The sequence below is a fragment of the Lotus japonicus genome, chromosome 2 (assembly GCF_012489685.1).
Source record: "Lotus japonicus ecotype B-129 chromosome 2, LjGifu_v1.2".
Lineage (NCBI taxonomy): Eukaryota > Viridiplantae > Streptophyta > Magnoliopsida > Fabales > Fabaceae > Lotus > Lotus japonicus.
In genome coordinates, this window is record NC_080042.1 from 73,219,301 (window position 1) to 73,239,891 (window position 20,591).

Genomic DNA, 20,591 nt, shown 5'->3' on the forward strand with positions numbered 1-20,591 from the left:
TTCTCTTATGAATAGTGCTGTTCTAACAGCCCATTAAGTGTATGTAGATGTAGATGTAGATGTAGATGTAGATGTAGATACAAGAGACAAACCGAGATATTACTTTATGAGAATTAAATACATAGCACTTGAACCAATACACATCACAGGTTCTAATTAACCTAGTTTATAACTTATTTGATCAAAATAGTTATGTGTGACGAACAACTTATTCGGTTCCTAAGTTTGCAACTTATTTGATCAAAATATAGTTTATAACGTACTTTTGTAGTTATATCAGTTCCTGAAAGAAATCAGAATAAGAGCTAAATGACGATCAGAAAATGTAAAAAAGAATCACGGATCTCAAGTTCAGTACTAAAATGTTATAGCAAAATAGAGTTTCCTGTCGCATATTCTAATCGATTCTAATTCTGCTGCTTTTCATCTTCTCATATTAACTCACTTGGAAACAGAAGGATCATTGCTTGTCTCGGCCTTCCTTTTCTGCAGAAGTGAAATGGGGAGAAATTAAGATTTCAGTGCAATTAAGTTGGAATATTATTATTATTTTTATAAATAACATCTAATACTTCAAAACACATGAGAATGCAAAAACAATCATTTGAAGTGTTCCCAAGGACAAAAAGCCTATCCAGAACTACCTAGTTTTGAATTAAATTTAGTTTGCATAAAATCCGGTTTAGAACTAACCTTTGTTTGGTTTGGCGAATCACTTTTAAAATTTGCATAAAAAAATTCAATTTAAAAGTAGAAACAAAGGGAAAGAGATAAAGAACAAAATTAGTTCAAATAAAAACTGAATTTTTTTCCAACAATAACAAGTGATTCTATTAGTCTCATGGCAATATATGAGAATTTTCTTCTCAGTTTTTTCTTTTACTTATTCACAGCCCCACTCTCAATCATCAAATGGTTCATGTTGACAGAGCAAAAACTACAAATAGTTTGGATAACTAACCATACATGAGTAAGTGTCACAATATGAATGAAAAGAGTAAATACCAATCAGTACTACATGAAGATTAGTGTTTTTTTCCAACTGCACATTATCCTATCCTTTGGAAAACAAAGATAGTTTAAAAAACACACCTAATCGATTGCCTCATGTACATGAGAAACATCCATTTCTAGAAACTTTCTCCTCAACACGTTGTTCCTTTTCGGTGCAGTTCAACACCTTTTTAATATTTTTCCTTTCTTGTGCTAGACAGAGACATCTCTCAACAAAGGTGACTGCTTTTACACTTAGTGTATTAATACTACATGATTCATGTAGTACAAAGGATGAGAATAATGACATAACATTTGATAGATAGACACATAAAACATGAATAAAAACGACACAGGCTATTGGCATCAAGATTGGGTGATGGGTATTACGAAGAACTCTCTTTAAACTATTATTCTATCAAAGTCTGTCAGGGAAAGATAGCATATCTGAGATGTTGGCATTCTGAAGACACTATGCCTTACCTCTTGGGCTTTTACCACCAGTCATTGCACTTCGAATCAAGTTGGTCACAGATTCTCTCCCCACTATCATGAGCACCAATGCACCTCTCGGCTATCAAATCCATTTCTTCTGTTCTAATCTGAAAAGATAATCAAATAAAAAGGTCTCAAAGGAAAATTTTGGGATGAAATTCATCTTGACCAGCTATGGCTCTATATCAATTCATTGAATAACATGGAAAATGCAAACATAAAATCCAAAAAGAACAAAATATATACCTTGACTTCAAGACTCAAGTCTAAACATGCTCTCGTAGACAACTTAATAGATCAATAAACATGGTCTCTATCAGAAAATCCCTTTCCCCATAGTCATTTCAATATCAGCAGAGTTCTTCTTCATCGCGTGCTCAGGCTTTCCATTTTCAAGCCCAACAGACTCATGCCAGCATCCTCCCTCGAAACTTGCACAAAAACAGAGATAATAGAGCTTGAGCAAATGTAGATATACTGAAAATATTTCAAAATTCAAAATGAGAAACAAAATAAGCAGGTACACACCACAAATTTATCAAAAACAAGAGCAAAAAAAATTTATTTCCAATGGCCAGACACCCCACAAGTTATCTCTGGAAGAAGAGTGTCTTTGGCCAGCAACAAATTGAGTATTTGGGGCATGTTATTACTGCTGGAGCAGTTGCAGCTGATCCAAAAAAACTGGATGCCATGTGGCTATGGCCAGTCCCTAAGGATCTAAAGAGTTTGAGAGGATTTTTAGGCCTGACTGGATATTACAGAAGGTTTTTTAAGGATTATGGCAAAATAGCCAGACCTTTGACCCAATTGTTGAAGAAAGATAGTTTCAGGTGGGGACCAGAACCACAACAAGCTTTTGAAACTCTTAAGCAGGCCCTTACAGCCCTTCCTACCTTAGCCATTCCAGATTTTTCCAAGCTTTTTGTATTGGAAACAGATGCATCTGGTACTGGACTGGGAGCTGTGCTTACTCAATTGACCTGTTAGATCTGAATTGTTTTCGTTAACTATTACCGAGTTATTGTCTTTTTCAATTGCATTTGATGTTTACCAACCAGATGTGTTTTTCAATCGACCGTTTCATATCATTCGAACTTTTATCACCTTTATGCTGCAAATTTTTAGTTTCATGTGATTTATCATATGTTAGATTCTAACCATTTTTTCTTTGGATGATGCAGCATTACTACATTAGACAGGAAAGGGATATCCGACTAAAATTCAACAAACTATAACTTAGAACTAGGAGATACTTCCTCATACTTGTGAATCTAGAGCTGAATATAGTTCCCCAATTTGTGAATGTTAGTTTAGGGAAGAACTTGTGATTGGAAGGGTAGTATACCCTACTTATGATATGTGTGTGTTAGATGTTGACCCTTGCTTGTTTGTTGTTTGTTGTTTGGGGCGCTTAACGCCTAGACAACGAGCATGCGTGTGATCAGTCGAGATACGATCTTATACCTGCTTGATGTGGACGACGATAAGGCTTAGGACATTGACCGTGTAATTGATGGTTCAGCTATGGGATCGACGAGAGCAGAAGATGTGAGACGATGTGATGCGAGCGTGGGATGAGGCCTTGGAGGCACGTGGATTATGATTCGGGTATTGAGTTTGATAATTGAGTCTGTTCTTGGGGGTGAGCCGAGTTTGTTTATAGGGTTCGAACCTAACCTCGAGACCTTCTTCTTGAGTTGGCTCAAGGGCGGTCAAACACTAGTTTAATAATTATGTTTTAATTCGAAATAACCATTGTACGCTTTCGATGCTTTATTAATAAAATGAAATTATTCAGTCCATTTGCTCATGTTATTACTTCTTTATTGTTAAGCTATGTTTTAATTTTTTTTATTTAGGCTAAAATTCACCCATGTTTTTGAAAAGGTTACTAAAGTGACCCTCAAGAAATCGGGGCTGAATAAATCAGGTGGTGAGTGGTGAGTGGTGGGGTAGGGTGTTGAGAGTTAAGTAAAACCATTGGAGTGGGTAATTGTTGAGAGTTTGTTGAATTGGAAAGAGAAGATGATGTGGAGTGTTAGGAAGAGAAAAAGTGGAATAGAAAAGGAGTAAATAAAACATTTTTTGTTGAACCATTGTATATGGTCGTACATCGACAAGAAATTAAATAACATCGATATCTAACAATACAGTTGATTATGGCACATGTTTGTTGGAGAATATCGAGAGCATTGCATTTTTATTATCTTCGGTGCTTCATTGTATTTGATTATTTTAGGGTCTTTATCATGAGTTTAATTTCTATGTACTGACGGTGTAAAGTTTTTTTACACCGTCAACCAATCAGATTTTAAGGATGTGAGAAAATCTCTCTTTTTATTTAATTTCATTAATTAACGTGCACATCCTTAAAATCTGATTGGTGGACGATGTAAAAAAGCATCATCCTTTTTCTCCTTTATCATACTCAATTTTTGCGACCTCTTATAATATTATTCATCCAACGACAAGTTGACAGCGTCTCAACAAGGTCATCAGAAAAGATAATTATTAATCTCACATGTGTTAACTACTAGCTAGTATGTACTATAGTTACCGACAACTAATGTGTGAGAGATCAGTGAGAATGGCGACCCATCATCTTCAAATTGAAAAAAATTACACAATTAAAATAATCTATTCCATTTCCCACCTTAATTTTCTTATAAATATCATATTTGTTTGAGAAACGGTTATATATCTCACATAACAAATGTCTTTATAAGTTTTAAGCTTTATGTTTTCATCCATTCTTATAAGAATCTAATTTCCTTAACACTGAACAAACATTTTTTAAGTTAACAATTTCTCCAAGGTCGAAACTAACCAGATGAACAAATAGACAGGGACATTAAATTTTCATATTACAAGTGTTTGGTAGGATGAAGTTATCCTTCAATTCAAAATTAAGGACTTCAGGCAAAGAAAATTCAAATCTATAAGCAAAATAAGAGAAGGTGAGCAGGCTCATTTTTTGGATATCATTTTCAACTGACTTCAGCACATTTTATTGATAATATTTTCTTCCTGGACCAGCAAGTGGCATGATCTTCACCCATAAAATATTATAGAAGAAGGAAATTCCGCAATTAAACTAAATATGAATAAACTTTTTTTTTTGTTCAATGGATTTGTATTGATATAAGACACAAAGCCACATACAATAAAGAGCACAAATAAAGAAAATATTGAATAAGACTAAAAACAAACATAATTTGTAAACCCTTGCCAAGGAGCAGAGACTTGGACTTGCATATGTATATCCTATTTATTTTTTAAACATTCCATTTCCATATATTTTTATTTCTATCTCTCTCCTCCATTTATTATTAGGGTTAAGCATCATATTGGTCCCTGTCTTTGTCTCACCGTCTGATCTAAGTCCCTCGCCGGAAAATTTATTGCATTTGGTCCTCGTCTTTGAAATATTTTTGAGGCGGATCCTCGCCGGAGGGCGGAGCTCCGGCGAGTGCTTAAATGGCACGCTGACTAGGCTTAATGAGATGATGTGGAATAAAAAAATAATGAAAAAAAATAAAATAAAATACACATCAGAAATCTTAATTTAACTAACAAAAAGAAAACTAATTAAAAAAACTAACCCTAAATTAATTATTAAAAATAAATTCCCCAAATTCCCTATCAAATTAGGTTCTAATCCCTTACCAACTTCCCAGTTATCATTATCATCATCAGCATCACATTTTCAGCTTCTTCTTGTTATCATCATCAACATCACCGACGCAATCAACCACCACCACCGATCCTCGAAGAACCGACCACCACCACCGATCACTGCTTCTAAACTCTCCATCTCCAAGGCAAAGCCCTCAAATTTTTTTCCCTAAACTCTCGATCTCCAAGGCAGAGCCCTCAAATATTTTCCCCCAAACTCTCGATCTCCGTCCAAACGCACCATGAGCCTCGTCGACGAGGAGCTCTCCCTCGAACCTGCCCTCATCGCTCTCTCGTTCGTCTTCAACGGGAAGATCTGGTGCAGATCGTCTTCCCTCAATCTGGGTCGTTCCCTCAGATCTTCTTCATCACCAAAGGATCTCCTCTTTCTCTCTTTCTCTCTTTCTCTTTTTCATGGTTTGGGGTTTGGGGTGAGGGTGAGGTTGCAAGTGGGTGAAGGTGAGGGTGAGGGTGAGGGTTGAGGTTGGGTGAGACCGTGGGTGAGGGTGAAGGTGAGGTTGCGGGTTGGGGGTTTGAGGGTGAGGGTGAGGCTGCGGGTTGGGGGTTTGAGGGTGAGGGTGAGGTTGCAAGTGGGTGAAGGTGAGGGTGAGGGTGAGGGTTGAGGTTGGGTGAGGCCGTGGGTGAGGGTGAAGGTGAGGCTGCGGGTTGGGGGTTTGAGGGTGAGGGTGAGGCCGTGATGTTGCAGGTTGCATGTGGGTGAGGGTGAAGGTGAGGGTGAGGGTGAGGTTGGGTGAGGGTTGGGGAGCGTGGGAGGAAGGAGGGGGTTGGGGTTGATGTTGCTGGGGTTGGGGTTGATGTTGCTGGGGTTTGAGGTTGGTGTTCTGGGTTTGTGTTGTTGTGTACTGGGTTGCAGAGTTTTGAGATTGGGAGGTTGAGTTTGTTGGTTCTGGGTTTTGTGTTGTTGTGTACTGGGTTGCAGAGTTTGTGTTTATGGGTATGAAATCACGATGATTGAGAGGTTGAGTTTCTGTTTCTGAGTTTTGAGATTGGGAGATTGAGTTTGTGTTTGAATCCTCATGCTGAAATGATGATGATGATTAAAAGGAGAGGGAAATGATAATGGAAAAGAAAAAAAAATGGAAGAAATTTTATCAGATTTGTCAAAGATTGTTCATATCTAGTTTGGTTTTGGGGTGTTTTGATGATGATGATGATTCTGGAGTGTTTTTTTTTGAATTAATTTGGGGGAATTGAAGTTAATTTTGGGGAAAATTAGTTTTGTTAATTCATTTAGGTTTAGATTTGTTAATATATTTAATTTTAGTTAATATGATTAATGATCTGACATGTAATTTTTTAAAAATTTTAATTTTTTTTTAAATCCACATAAGCATAACTAACAAAGTCAGCGATCCAAATCATCACTCGCCGGAGCTCCGCCCTCCGGCGAGGATCCGCCCCAAAAATATTTCAAAGACGAGGACCAAATGCAATAAATTTTCCGGCGAGGGACTTAGATCAGACGGCGAGACAAAGATAGGGACCAATATGATGCTTAACCCTTTATTATTATTATGATGTTTTTAATATAATTTCTTACATGAGGTAAGTTTTTACGAGTTTAGAATGAGTTTACCCACCTCCACGAGTTTACCTAAACTTTTAAGTTTGACTACCTTGATGTGAACTATAAACTCAAACGCGAAAAATATATAAATGACTACTCCCTCTGTTCCTATTTATCTGTCCACTTTGAGAAAAATAATTTGTTCTTATTTAACTGTACATTTAGCGTTTTAAGAGAGCATTAAATGATGTTTTTACAACTAATACCCTTATCAGAACAATAAATGAAGAAAGATAAAACATCAATTAATGCTCTCTTGAAACTCTAAGTGGACAGATATATAGGAACACAATTTTTTCTTTAAAGTAGACAGTTAATAAGGAATGGAGAAGAATTTTAAGTAGAAGTGTCCGACCAATCTCTCATAATCATGTGGTTTTATATGTAATTGGAGATTCCGGAATCCAAATTTTAATGACTATTTGAAATCATTGTACGCTGTTAAATATTTTTTTAATGGTGCTTACTTGTAGCAATTTTAAATATCTTTTATAAAATAAAGGGTTAATCCTCTACTTTGTCCTGTGGTTGTGTGGCCGTCTGAAATTAGTCCCTCCCTGGAAAATCTGAAAATCTAAGTCCTCGCGTTTGAAAAAGTGTGTGGAGCAGGTCCTCGCCGGAAGGACTAATTTCCACATACTTTCCAAACTCGAGGACTTAGATTTTCAGATTTTCCGGGGAGGAACTAATTTCAGACGGTCACACAACCACAAGACCAAGTAGAGGATTATCTCTAAAATAAACAGCAAAATATTTAAAAATTCATTTTCAACTGTAGGACTTATCCCATAGCTAGTTGCAACCTCCATCCAAAGCCACGTCTAGGGATGTGGCCACATTAAATTTCAATTTCATCTAATTAAACACTATTAATTATTATATGTAGCAAATAGTATAATCAATCAGCAAACAACCCCTCTGGCTTTTTTTTCAACTTCTATACCACTAGTCAACTCATTATGGCGTAAACTTAAATTCAAGCCTTTCATGAACTTGGACACAATACAGGCCCCCTTCATACAACGCCTATACGTGTTAAATAAATGTTTGGATTTTATTAATTTGGGCAAAAAATGACTCCCCCTCTCGTAAATACTCTGTCATAAAAATGACTTCAATCATATGTTATTTTAAATTTTAAAATATGAAAGGAACCTATTGATCGAGTGAAGTATATAAAGTTTCTTAACAAAGATTATATTTGATGGATATTTCAAAAAAAAAAGTTTATATTTGATGGATTGAAGGTTCAACCCCCATTAAATACTTTAAAGATGTTAGAAATTATTTATGTAATCTTTATCTAAAAGGTTTAAAGTTCGATCCCTACCACCCTTATTTTCTCTATCTTACTCCATTAAATTTGACTTATGCAGAGAGTACTTGTATTAATTATAAGACAAAAAAAAATTGCAATATAGGAAAAAATTAGTATAGAAATACAAATCATGTGTCTTCAAGGTTGAGTGGAAGGCCAACATACAACATCCGGGGAGAAGGAAACAAAAACAAACTATCCAACCACTGTGAGTAAATAAATTGATAATTTTGGTCAGTGGCAATAGTTAAGCTTATCCAGCTGTTATTAGTCTACATAATTTCTAGTTGATTGGAAAAATTAAGATTTTTGCTATAATATAATCATTATCCATTTATCATTACCATTCTTCCCTTACCACTTGAAATTATAAAAGTTGTAGAGTTGCTTGTATTTGCAGATGTATTTGATTTTGTTACAAAAAACAATGCGAGGATGAACGATTTAATTTTTTTTGTTAACACACTTCCATGTTTGATTTTAAAAAAGAATCATATATAGAAAGAATAAAAAGAATAATGAAGAATAATGAAAGATACAAAAATGTGTTAAAAATTGTTATTCAATAAATTAAATCATCAATCATGGTACAATGCACTTATGTTTTTTTTTTCTTCTTCTGAATGATATTTTTCTTGCCACTCTTTGATGGTTATCTTCTCCAAGCCCCTTCTTTCTTTTAATCCTTCTTCTCCTCCCCCATACCTCCCTCAATGTTAGCATTGTTCATCGAACACAAAATAGTAAAGTTATCAAAAAAGTTGTGCTATGCCATGACTCAATTACTAGCTTATACAAGTTGTGCTATAACATTCTCAGTTATTTTTTTAACAATTATACACATACACACACATATATTACTTACTTTTCTTTTTTCAAAAAAAAATGAGTTTAATGGATATGCACTGACAGTGTAAAATAGTTTTACACAGACATCCAATTGAATTACGCCAAATCAGAAAATATCTTATTCTTTTAATTAAAATTAAAGTCAAATGTAATTATCTCTCCTATGTGGCATGCTTTGATTGGATGACTGTGTAAAACTATTTTACACTGTCAGTGCATATCCATTAAACTCAAAAAAAAATTATGTAAATAATGATGAAAGTGACATTTTTAAATTTTCATATTTAAAAAAAATTGAAAATAACATGACAATTATATAAATATGAATGAAAAATATTTTCTTAAAACAAGTTGATGCTTAAATATCATGGTTGACTTGGACTAATAAATAGAACTATGTATTATCACAACTTACATCTCACTTCTAGAGTTGACATTTCGAACAATTTCTAGCTCTATATATATATATATAACATGCCTTTGCTTCCTTACAAAACCAAGTTCACTGAATATCTGCTTGGGTAATACATTAGGTACTTCACTTTCCTTTGGATTCAATCACATGATTTCCATTAATAGTCTAACATAAACTTCACATGACAAAATGTGACAATGGATGCAGCTTATTAAGCAACTGACTCTGAAACAGATTTTCCCACTAACAAAAACTACTTTGAATGTGTTCTTTTCATTGCAGTTGTGTAAATGAGTCAGGTTTTCACAGACGAGGTTGTGGCAAGAGCCATGGAGGACACAGGAAGCGCGCCTTCTTCACGCAGACATCATGGTTTGCCACACATTCATAAGGTGGGAACTGCTCCTAAGCAGACACTTTACCAAGAGATCAAACATTCTGTTAAGGAGACCTTCTTCTCTGACGACCCCTTAAGCCAATTTAAGGGCCAAAGCAGGAAAAGAAAGCTTGTTTTGGGCATGCAATCTGTCTTCCCCATTGTTGAATGGGGAAGAGATTACAATCTTCAAAAGTTCAAGGGTGATTTCATCGCTGGACTCACCATTGCAAGTCTATGTATTCCTCAGGTGAGTAGTAACTTTTGAATGGTGTTGTTATTTATATATAGGAACCTATGACCTAGTCTAAATAAGGCACAAACGTAGGATAAATTAATAACTAATCAAGCACTAGGCTTTCAAGAAGGTCCGTTAGACGCAGAAAGAAAAAGTCTATGACAAGTAATAAGCAAACTAGACCTATTTACACAAAGGCTAACTCGACCTAACTTATTCTCACCCCTATTTGTATATTTATCCCATGAATTTTGGTATGAGTTTTTGGATGATGACCATTTAAAATATGGTATATAACAGGACATTGCATACGCAAAGCTTGCAAATTTGGACCCTGTGCATGCACTGTGTGAGTATCTTGGTTCATTTTAAGCAACTTTTGACATGTTGGTTCATCACATAGATGTCCCTCTCTTCAGTTTCATGACTTGTTTTTCTTTCCGTGTGTGCAGACACAAGCTTTGTGGCTCCTCTTGTCTATGCATTCATGGGAACCTCCAGAGATATTGCCATAGGACCTGTAGCCGTGGTGTCCCTCTTGCTTGGGACTATGCTTACTGATGAGATTGCCGACTCTAAAAGCCCTGACTACCTACGTCTTGCATATACTGCCACCTTCTTCGCAGGAATCACTCAATTGGCACTAGGATTTTTCAGGTATAGTGTCGAGAAGTCTCACATTAGCTAGAGATATAGCTAAAATAGTTCAAAGTTTTCGATATATGATTCTTGTGTTGCAATCTATGCATGACTTTGCAGGCTTGGTTTCTTGATTGACTTCCTATCTCATGCTGCCATTGTGGGATTCATGGGTGGAGCTGCCATCACTATTGCACTGCAACAGCTTAAAGGTCTACTAGGCTTAAAAACTTTCACGAAGAAAACTGATATTGTTTCTGTCATGCGCTCGGTTTGGAAACCAGTGGAACATGGGGTAAAGCTTCATCTTTATTTGATATTCTCCTTCAGTGTTGTAGATAAAACCTCACAAACCTCTTCTTTTTCCTTTGCTGACAGTGGAATTGGGAGACTATAGTCATTGGAATGTCATTCTTGGTCTTCATTCTTATAACAAAATATATTGTAAGAATGCAACAATTTTTCTTCTTCTCTTCTTCTCCATTAGAACTTTCATAACTGTTCTGTTGTGATGAACAGGCCAAAAAGAATAAGAAACTCTTTTGGGTGGCCGCAATCGCTCCTATGATCTCTGTTGTAGTGTCTACCTTTTGTGTGTACATTACCAGGGCTGACAAGAAAGGAGTGGCAATTGTAAGTAGCACAAAATTGCTTGACTAGTTTAAACAAAATTAAACACTGTAACTGTAAACTCAATGTATGCTATTTCAGGTGAAACATATAAAACAAGGTGTGAATCCTGCATCTGCTAGTGAAATTTTTTTCAGTGGAGAATATTTTGGTGCTGGTGTTAAGATTGGTGTGGTATCTGGTATGGTAGCACTCACGGTAAGCAAGTTTCTCCTCATGACTTGTTTCATTTCTGAGACTCTGCTAGACACTTAATTGAGTCCAATTCTTTGAACATTAGGAAGCTGTAGCGATTGCGAGAACATTTGCTGCCATGAAAGACTATTCAATCGATGGTAATAAAGAAATGGTGGCAATGGGAACAATGAACATTGTTGCTTCCTTGACATCTTCTTATGTGGCTACAGGTACCCAAGAGGACACACTCACTCAATCCTGTTTGAATTGAACCTATCATCATTTTGATCTTGATAAGTGTTTTTGATCTCTATGCAGGATCTTTTTCGCGCTCAGCAGTGAACTACATGGCTGGTTGTAAAACTGCTGTATCAAACATTGTTATGTCCATGGTCTTATTACTAACTCTGCTAGTTATCACACCTCTATTTAAGTACACTCCAAATGCTGTCCTCGCTTCAATTATCATAGCAGCAGTGATGAACCTGGTTGACGTTCAAGCAGCTATTCTTCTGTGGAAGATTGACAAATTCGACTTTGTGGCTTGCATGGGAGCCTTCTTTGGTGTGATCTTCAAAAGTGTTGAGATTGGCCTTCTTATCGCGGTAATGAAAACATTAAGAGAAACTCAAAAGAAAATATTTCATCTCCAATTCACCTTATCCACAATATTTAGTACTTACTTGACCTCTTTTATGCAGGTGGCAATATCTTTTGCCAAAATCCTTTTACAAGTGACAAGGCCAAGGACTGCAATACTTGGGAAGCTTTCAGGGACTAAAGTTTACAGGAATATCCTTCAATATCCCAAAGCAACCCAGATTCCTGGCATGTTGATTATCAGGGTTGACTCTGCAATCTACTTCTCAAACTCCAACTATATCAAGGACAGGTATAAGTATAACATTAACATACACAATCCCAGATCAAGGTTCAGAAAATGTAGATTGGCTTAGCTTATTGATGAAACTAAGTTTGGTGATTAACTAAATCATACTTTACAGAATTTTGAAGTGGTTGACTGATGAAGAGGTCCTAAGGACAGCGAGCGAATTTCCCAGCATACAGTCTCTCATTGTTGAAATGTCACGTAAGGCTTTACATGATATCCTTCCATCATGATATTCATGATTAATTTGGATGAATGAATTTATTCACTTGCTATATTCTTGCAGCTGTTACTGATATTGACACAAGTGGCATCCATGCCTTGGAAGATTTATTTAAGAGCCTTAAGAAAAGAGAAGTGCAGGTAATAAATAATCACATAATTCAACATTTTTTACATGGTTAGTCATTTCTGTGGGAAATCATCTGGAAAATCTCTAGTTGCAGATCAAGCTTAACTCTGTGCGTGTTGTATTTACTTGGCAAAGATTCAAAACATTGATACAACCATGCTCCTTATGCAATAGCTTAAGTCAACCAACTAATCAATTGAATTCATCTTTAATGATATTATTATGTACAAAATAACTTCAGCTTGTAATAAATCATTGTGATGATGTTCATATCTGTGGCCTTTTTACAGCTTCTCCTGGCAAACCCGGGGCCAATTGTGATAGAGAAGCTCCATGCCTCCAAGTTATCGGACATAATTGGGGAAGATAAAATATTTTCATCAGTGGATGATGCCGTTGCAACTTTTGGTCCAAAGGGTGAAGTAAAGTAACTGTTTCAACATGTTTAAGCCAAAGATGCAAAAGTGGTTTGTAGTTTCATAGGAAAGCTAATGGGTATAAATTTGTATTCAGTTAATGTGATTCTCTTAAGCCAAATCGTTTGTAGTTTTGTTGTGATTCTCTTGATTTCTACTTCAGTTGATGTGATGTATAAAATAAGAGTAGGAAAGTAGGAAAGGAAAAAGAAGATGTGTTCTGTTTGGGAAATGTTAGATGGTGCAAATAGTTTCGACACGAATCTGCACAATGTCGACGAGTTATTATTATATTGCCTTTTTCTCTTGTATGATTAACATCTTTTTGCATTACTACTGCAATCTGATTGATCATAAATGATTTTATTGTAGCTGGAGCTTGATTATAAATAATGTTTGGGAAGTTTTTTATTACACTTGATGACCTATGCTTATACCACTAGGAACAATATGACATACTGCAATCACCATCAAGATTGTAGAGTTCAATTTTCTTTTTCTTTCTCTCAGTCTACGATTAGAAGAATGTTTATCTGCAAATTATAGGAATGCAAAATACTTAAAACCCAGATAAGCTGAAACAGGCAAGTCCTCTAATGCACACATAATTAAAAAGACAAGTGATCACACCTATTCAGATTGTGTTATGGTTCATTTCTTATCATACATATAACACTAAAATAAGAACAAAGGCCTAACCAACAATACAAGAAGTTAGAAAGTGTAGAATAGGGCATCTAATATATGATCAATGGAATTGGAGAGAAATACAAAAAACACTGCATACGTTAACATTACATCCAACACAAATAAAAAGTAGAAAAAAGCTACTAGAAGATGATGATACACCAAACACGATCATGCAACTAGTAAGTGATATTCAAGGGAATTAGGAATTTGGAGGAAGAAAGGGACAAGAGAGTGACAAAAAAAGTAAAAGTAAGGACTTTGATTAGTCATATTATCAATTCACCATCAATCACCAAAATGAACCCTCTTTAGTCTGTACACACACATGGAATTAGGCCATTCATGCATCAACCACCAAAATTACTGGTGCCTATTTCACCAAACCCACTACCACACATTAGATTCAGAACCCAACATGAAATGGAGGAATGCACAAAAAATAACCCAATTGAAACATGACTCAAAAAAGTAATCAATTTCTAGAAGTGATAAAGTTTCTGAGTTCTTACCGGTGAGAAGAAGTGGAGAATCTGCAGAGCTTAGTGGTAGTTTATGGTGGTAGGTTCTTTTTCTTAAATAAATGTAGCAAATAAAACATGCATTTTGTGACGGTTTAATTCTGTCGCAAAACCTGACAATGAATTTGTGACAGATTTAACCTCTGTCGCAATATAGCGACAGATAATTTCTGTCGCAAATATAGTGACAGTTTTCCGTCGCAAGTTCCCTGATAAGTGATAAGGCCTTGGTGACGGATGTTCTTTCCGTCGTAAACTTGCTGATAAGAATTTGTGACGGATTTTATTTCCGTCGCAAGCCTGTGACAGATTCGATTTCCGTCGCAAGTTCGTTAACAAGGTATTGGTGACGGATCTGTTTTCCGTCGCAAACGGTCAAATTTCAGTGGAAAATAGGCTTTTTTTATAAATGATTAAAAAAACGCCTTTATGGTGGCCGCCAGTAATTTTTTTAATGAGGCTAAACCTTGTTTATATATAACATAACAATTAAGTGATAGTGATTTGAATTAACTTATAATTTATAATTCATCTACATGTGATTGCAATCTACTCTAAGGGCCATTACAACTATTATCATGGACAAAACCCAGATGAAATTTTTTCTTATAAAATTGTTAAGAAGAATGATCATCAGATTTGGATTGATGCTTTCAGATATTTTGATTGTTATTTATGTGCTAGCTCTCACTAATGTACTGTATACCATGTTACTTATGATTTATGAACAATCACATATATGCAAGTAAAACTGTAAAAGTAGAATAATGCACCACTGAATATGATTGACAGGTAATGAAGAATTTTGACTATTTGTGCTCAAAACGTTTGTCCAACATGCTTTACAAAGTGCAAACTGAGAATCAGAGACCTCATTGGATTTTTTTAACAATGTCCTCAAAATTCAAGAAAAATAGAGTATATGGGAGAAAATTAAATGAATCATATGGTCAAGTATTATGCTCTATATATTAGGAGAGAGATGGGAATACTAATAACAATATCTGTGAGATCTCTAAGCGTATTTATACTGACGACAAACATTAAACTTATTGACGAGTTCAAACCTTCGGAAAATGAGTGTCGATAGACCGCTAGAATTATGTAAAAGAATTTAGTTGTAGTTTAATTAGTGTGTTAAGACATAAATTAGTTTAATGAGTGTCGATTGACGGTTTTCCATTACTGAAGGCATATTAATTTACTTGTAGTTTAATTAGTGTGTTAAGACATAAATTGAGTATTGTAAAAGAAACTTTCATGTCAATTCATCAAGTGAAGAATTTAGTTAAGCTTTATTTTGAAGTCACGAGTGACAATATATATCCTGTACATCTTCATGGAAGAATTAAATTGAAAAGTACAGTTGACCAATTAAAAGAATGTTTGTAAGAAATCTAGGAAAGAAAGCATGCAGTCTGTTAAGGTAGCTATATCTAATTGTGATGATGTTTAATTATTCATCATGTTTTGCGCCCTCATTCTACTGCCCCATGAATCCCCCTTTTCCTTGTGTGCCCTGCGTCTTTCAGACCTTCTCTTCAACTCAGCCACTTGCTCCATCCACACTCTTCTCCAACTCTCATCACCACCACCACCACCCCTTATTTCACTTCTCATCATCAAACCCAACTCATAATCATACTCTTCTCGAAGCCTCGGATTCGACAACGTCTTGTAAGCTGCATTGAGCTGCACAAACATCTTGGTCGACTCCTCCTTCTTCAAACTGCACACATCAGGGTGGTACTGAAGCGCCATGCTTCTGTACGCCTTTTTTATGTCATCCATGGTTGCACTTTTGGGACTCAATGATAGTATCTTGTACAAGTTTCCATGGCTGGTCTCAAGTTTTGTGGCTCTGCTGCATGAAACAGAAAGAGAAGGTCTACTTTTGTGTTTATTTGAGAGTGGAAGGAAATCAAATGGTTTGGAAATGTTAAGGCTTGAGGAGCTTAAGGATAAAACATTCATTGCTATAGCTGATGATATTAGTTGCTCTAACTTAACCAAATACTTTAATTTCTCTCTATCTTTGGGAATTATAATGCGGGTGTTATAAGCAGCTAATACACACATATATATAGATATATATGTACACACACGTTTATCTGATTAATGCCACTAGGGGATATGGGACATTCCTTTGGACGTTGTTTGAAATTGAACGTGACTTATACTAATAATTAACTTATATTAGAGGCAAAAGGGATCAATCAAATTTTAACAAAAGGAAACTTCCTGGTATTTAATTAGTCAAAGCCAACGCGTTTTCTCAACATGGTTATCGTCGCTAGTGATATATGTAGTGTAACATTTGTGTATTTATATATTAATTTGAGGACTGAAAAGTCTATGACAAAATGATCATGCAAACTTCGATTAGAATGGAGGAAATGGTCTTAATATATCCTTATCTACTACTTCTCATTCATGAGTTAGGATTTCACTATTCCTACAAAACCACCAATCATGTTGCGCCATGTGTCTTTCTTTTATTATTTTTTCGAATTTTGTTTTTTTAGCTGGAGTCTATTACTTCCAGATCTGAGGGCCCATAATTGCCTCATCAAACTCCATCTTTTAATCTGGTCCGTCCAATTGAATTATTCTAAATCTCCCAAACCTACCCTGTTCTCTCTCTCTTCCAACACTAACAAGCTGCAAAGGGGGAAATGCTCAGAAGTCGACCCTAATCCCCACCATCACGTGGCCACCTCCACCGCACCACCTCCTCTATTCCCCTCAAACCCACCACCACCGATCACCTCTTCACCATCAGAATTGCGCGGCCACCTTCAGCAAAACCTAAATCGAGCACCACCACCATCGCTCCCTTTCTTTCCAGATCGTGCCACCGCCGGCGCCGTTCCGTCCTTTTCCCCTGATTTCTCGCTTACTCTGTATCAACGTCACTGATTTCCCCCATTTCCAGCGGTTACCGACGTCACTCGGCGCAAAATACTTACTTTCCACGACCCTCAGCGTGCTCCCACGGATTCTCCGGTGATTGCCATCACATCTCCCTATCAACCATCACGTGGGTAAGCCTTCAACACACTGTATCTTAACGCTTCTCATACGTTTTCTCCTAATTTCGTCCTTTTTATCTGATATAGTTGATTAGATGTGCATTTTTTGGGGGGATTTGGTACTTGGTTTAGCACTTCTCATACGTTTTCTCCAAATTTCGTCCCATTGTTATCTTTGGTTCTTGCATTTTTTCTGCATCTGTCATTTCTATTCTGAGCAGAAGTTGGGATTAGGTATGTAGATGGAGGGTTATAGGTGGAAACCTTTACAGAGGCTCTTCTATTATTTTGTTTCTTCAGATCGATTTGGCTATAAATATCCCCTCAGTTCTCATTCAACCACACTTCACCTCCCCTTCCAGTTAGCTCTGCTATTTAGCCATTCATTTGTGTGTTATCAACTTTTTAGATGATTGGCACAAATAATTCAATCAGGAGTAACAAAAGATTCAGGATTTGTGTGTTATCAACTGTTCTGCAAAATATTTTGTCTTCTTGCCTTTCCTGATTTATTTTCTCTTTTTCTCAGATATGTGTACTCTGGAGCTTACTTTTGTAAATCTATGGTTCTGCTGGAGCAACTAATAAAATTATGCAGGAGGGGCAATGGTAATTGTGCAGGAAGGTAATTTTGCAGCTAATTCATGTGATCATATCACAATTTGAAAGCTTATTTTAACTTTTTTAAGTTTACATGATTAATTTTCTTTAAATTTCATGTATCTCATTCATTTTAAGTAGTTATCAGATCCCAAATGCCAAGAGATCTGAATATCAGTTTGGTGGTTGATTAAATGTTTTGAAGCTTTGTTTATAATCGTGATAGTGATGATGGTTCAACTTCAATCTGCATCCTATTACGAGAACTATTTATTATTTTGAATGGTGGTTGGATCATTGGTGGAAGTACTTTGAAGTCAATAAATATGAGATTGGATTATTCATAATTTGTCTTGGGCTATGAATTTTTTATAATATTATATTGGAGAATCTGTTGATGATCTTAAAACCTTCATTGTTTGCATAAGTTTTTAATTTTTGATTTGGACAATTTATAAAGTTGTGCTTTTGGTATCACACTCATGTTTTAGTTAGTTGTATATAAATTATGGTCTGGTTCTCTTCCTTCATGGCTGTGTTTTTCCTTATTCTTCACATGTTCTTGAAAACTAATTTCTGAAAGGCATGAAGCTGTTTTAATTTTACAATATCAGAGAATTTTTTGACGCTTTTAAAACCTTCATAAAATTATGGCACTGTGAGTAGGTGTCCACAATATGTCTAGCATTCTCTTTTATAAAATTATTCATGTAAACTGAAAATTTGGTAGCTTTGGCAAAAGTGGCTAATTAATGTTTGCATTCATGTTCATGTGATGGCAGATTTCCTTTGAAGTTGCTGATACTCTAGAGCAACATTTCCCTGATGGTCAGTTTGATCTGGTGTGGTCCATGGAGAGTGGCGAGCATATGCCTGACAAACCTAAGGTTTCAATTTTTCTCTTAAAATTACTAATTTGTGATAGGACTGAATATTAAAGTTTGAATTTCTTTAACGAAATGCATTTTGAGTGTAGACACCAAAATGAGGAAGGGATGAGAAATAAGATAGGTGTAATATATGATATATAAGAAAACAGAGAGAAAAAATTGAGTGTTTAGGAAGTGTTGATACTATGGCTGAATTGTTCTATAACTTTTGTTTTGTAAGCTGGTAATGTCATTTTACTATCTCAGTTTGTCTGCTTCACACAAAAAATTACAGTTTGCTGGAGAGTTAGCTCGGGTGGCAGCACCAGGTTGGACCATAATAATTGTAACATGGTGCCACAGGGATCTTGGCCCAGCTGAAGAATCCCTGCAGCCATGGGAGCAGAATCTCTTGAAGAGGATATGTGATGCATTTTACCTTCCAGCATGGTGCTCAACTGCTGATTATGTCAAATTGCTGGAATCCCATTCACTTCAGGTACACCAAATCAAAAATCCAAAACTCAACTATTTAGTACATGTTTGAATACACAATGGAACATCACGGTGAAGTTAAAATCATGATGAACAAAAGCAACTTCCCCCAATCTTTGCGACTATTTACCATGATTTTGACATCACCCTGTGATTTTTCACAATTTATCCAAACATGCACTTAATAGTGTATTACACACCAAATTGCTTTTAATTAACATGCTCAATATCAATTTCTACCTAGGACATAAAATCAGCAGATTGGTCTCCCTTTGTTGCTTCATTTTGGCCTGCAGTGATGCTCACTTCACTCTTGCGCAGTGGTATATATATAAACTCAACATTCATATATATTTGTGTGTTGTTATTTTACTGAGCAGGAATGAAAACCATAAAAGGAGCTTTGGCTATGCCATTATGATAGAAGGATTCAAGAAGGGTGTCATCAAGTTTGCCATTGTTACATGTAGCCAATTGGCTTTGCAATCCTGTACATAAGCATAGGGAGCTACTTACTCTAATCTGGTGGGAGTACTAGCAGGGGAGCAAAATGACATCTCTTTCACAAAGTACATCCATATTTTTTTTAGTATAATCTAAGTAAGCTAAAATCTTGATGTAGTGTATAGATCATGCAGTCTATGTTATGTTTCGTAAAAATAACAATTAATACGAATATAATATGTAAATATTTTATTGATTACTAAATTTAACTTTAAATAATATTCCAACAATTTGTATATTCAGTTTGTTAATTTCTTGATTCACTATATTAAATCGTCGAATGATTTTCCCTTGTGATACGGGTACAGGACTTCACTTTGTGGAACTAATGGATATTATTTTAAATACAATTACCTCTTTTGTGAGGATTTACATGTCAATTAAATTTTTTTTGCAAAAGAAATGATTTCATCTACATGTCAATTAATACAAACCATATTCATGTAAATAAATGTAAAAATATTCATTTTATTATTTGTTTCCTCTTTTGTCATGAAAAGTAACAACTAATCTAAGTGATGAATCAGATTGGTCCAAAAAACTGTTAACCGTTACTTGATGGATATTTTTTTGGTTCGTAATCTAATTCTAATTAATGGAGATAGAAGAAAGGAGAGTTAACAAAAGTGATAGATTGGGTAAATTTGAAAATTTAATGGTAAATAGTTTGAGTTTGTGGAGTTCTTAGTTATTTTTTAAATTTACATAAAGAATGATATGCAAACAAAGTAAAATATGTATTAATATTTAATAATTTAATTTGTCCCCGTAAAAAAAATCTGTCTTTTTCTAAAATACAAAAAGTCCACCATCTAACAAAAATAGTTAGT

The 20,591-nt window shown here is 35.4% G+C and overlaps 4 protein-coding genes and 1 long non-coding RNA gene across 6 annotated transcripts; 3 read left to right on the forward strand and 2 right to left on the reverse strand.

The window, feature by feature from the left end:
* The first annotated feature begins 2,058 nt into the window (after positions 1–2,058).
* On the forward strand, positions 2,059–2,478 carry LOC130737010 (uncharacterized mitochondrial protein AtMg00860-like). The gene has a single exon (XM_057588782.1). It carries the CDS (start codon positions 2,059–2,061, stop codon positions 2,476–2,478), a length of 420 nt encoding a protein of 139 aa, XP_057444765.1.
* A 6,851-nt stretch (positions 2,479–9,329) lies between these two features.
* Positions 9,330–13,364, forward strand: LOC130739412 (high affinity sulfate transporter 2-like). The gene is made up of 14 exons (XM_057591688.1): positions 9,330–9,454; positions 9,619–9,962; positions 10,251–10,299; positions 10,403–10,607; positions 10,710–10,884; positions 10,968–11,033; positions 11,109–11,222; positions 11,301–11,417; positions 11,500–11,626; positions 11,715–12,001; positions 12,098–12,288; positions 12,401–12,486; positions 12,572–12,648; positions 12,928–13,364. The coding sequence occupies exons 2-14, from the start codon at positions 9,627–9,629 to the stop codon at positions 13,066–13,068; spliced, it is 1,971 nt and encodes a 656-aa protein (XP_057447671.1). The 5' UTR covers positions 9,330–9,454; positions 9,619–9,626; the 3' UTR covers positions 13,069–13,364.
* Positions 13,155–14,292, reverse strand: LOC130739413 (uncharacterized). The gene is made up of 2 exons (XR_009019863.1): positions 14,253–14,292; positions 13,155–13,586 (listed from the first exon to the last, which is right to left on the reverse strand). It is a non-coding gene; the product is annotated as an uncharacterized LOC130739413 (long non-coding RNA).
* A 1,335-nt stretch (positions 14,293–15,627) lies between these two features.
* Positions 15,628–16,331, reverse strand: LOC130735658 (chaperone protein dnaJ 20, chloroplastic-like). Its single transcript, XM_057587577.1, has one exon. The coding sequence runs from the start codon at positions 16,233–16,235 to the stop codon at positions 15,714–15,716; it is 522 nt and encodes a 173-aa protein (XP_057443560.1). The 5' UTR covers positions 16,236–16,331; the 3' UTR covers positions 15,628–15,713.
* Positions 16,332–16,658: 327 nt separating this feature from the next.
* LOC130739414 (tocopherol O-methyltransferase, chloroplastic-like) lies at positions 16,659–19,999 on the forward strand. 2 transcript variants are annotated; one of them, XR_009019864.1, is made up of 5 exons: positions 16,659–17,305; positions 17,823–17,918; positions 18,676–18,780; positions 19,058–19,261; positions 19,638–19,999. XR_009019864.1 is itself a non-coding variant. In XM_057591689.1 (3 exons), the coding sequence occupies exons 1-3, from the start codon at positions 18,745–18,747 to the stop codon at positions 19,631–19,633; spliced, it is 372 nt and encodes a 123-aa protein (XP_057447672.1). In that variant the 5' UTR covers positions 18,677–18,744; the 3' UTR covers positions 19,634–19,999. The 2 variants fall into 2 exon arrangements, 1 of the variants encoding a protein (XP_057447672.1); XM_057591689.1 differs by lacking the exons at positions 16,659–17,305; positions 17,823–17,918 and having other exon boundaries at positions 18,677–18,780; positions 19,502–19,999.
* Positions 20,000–20,591: the final 592 nt, after the last annotated feature.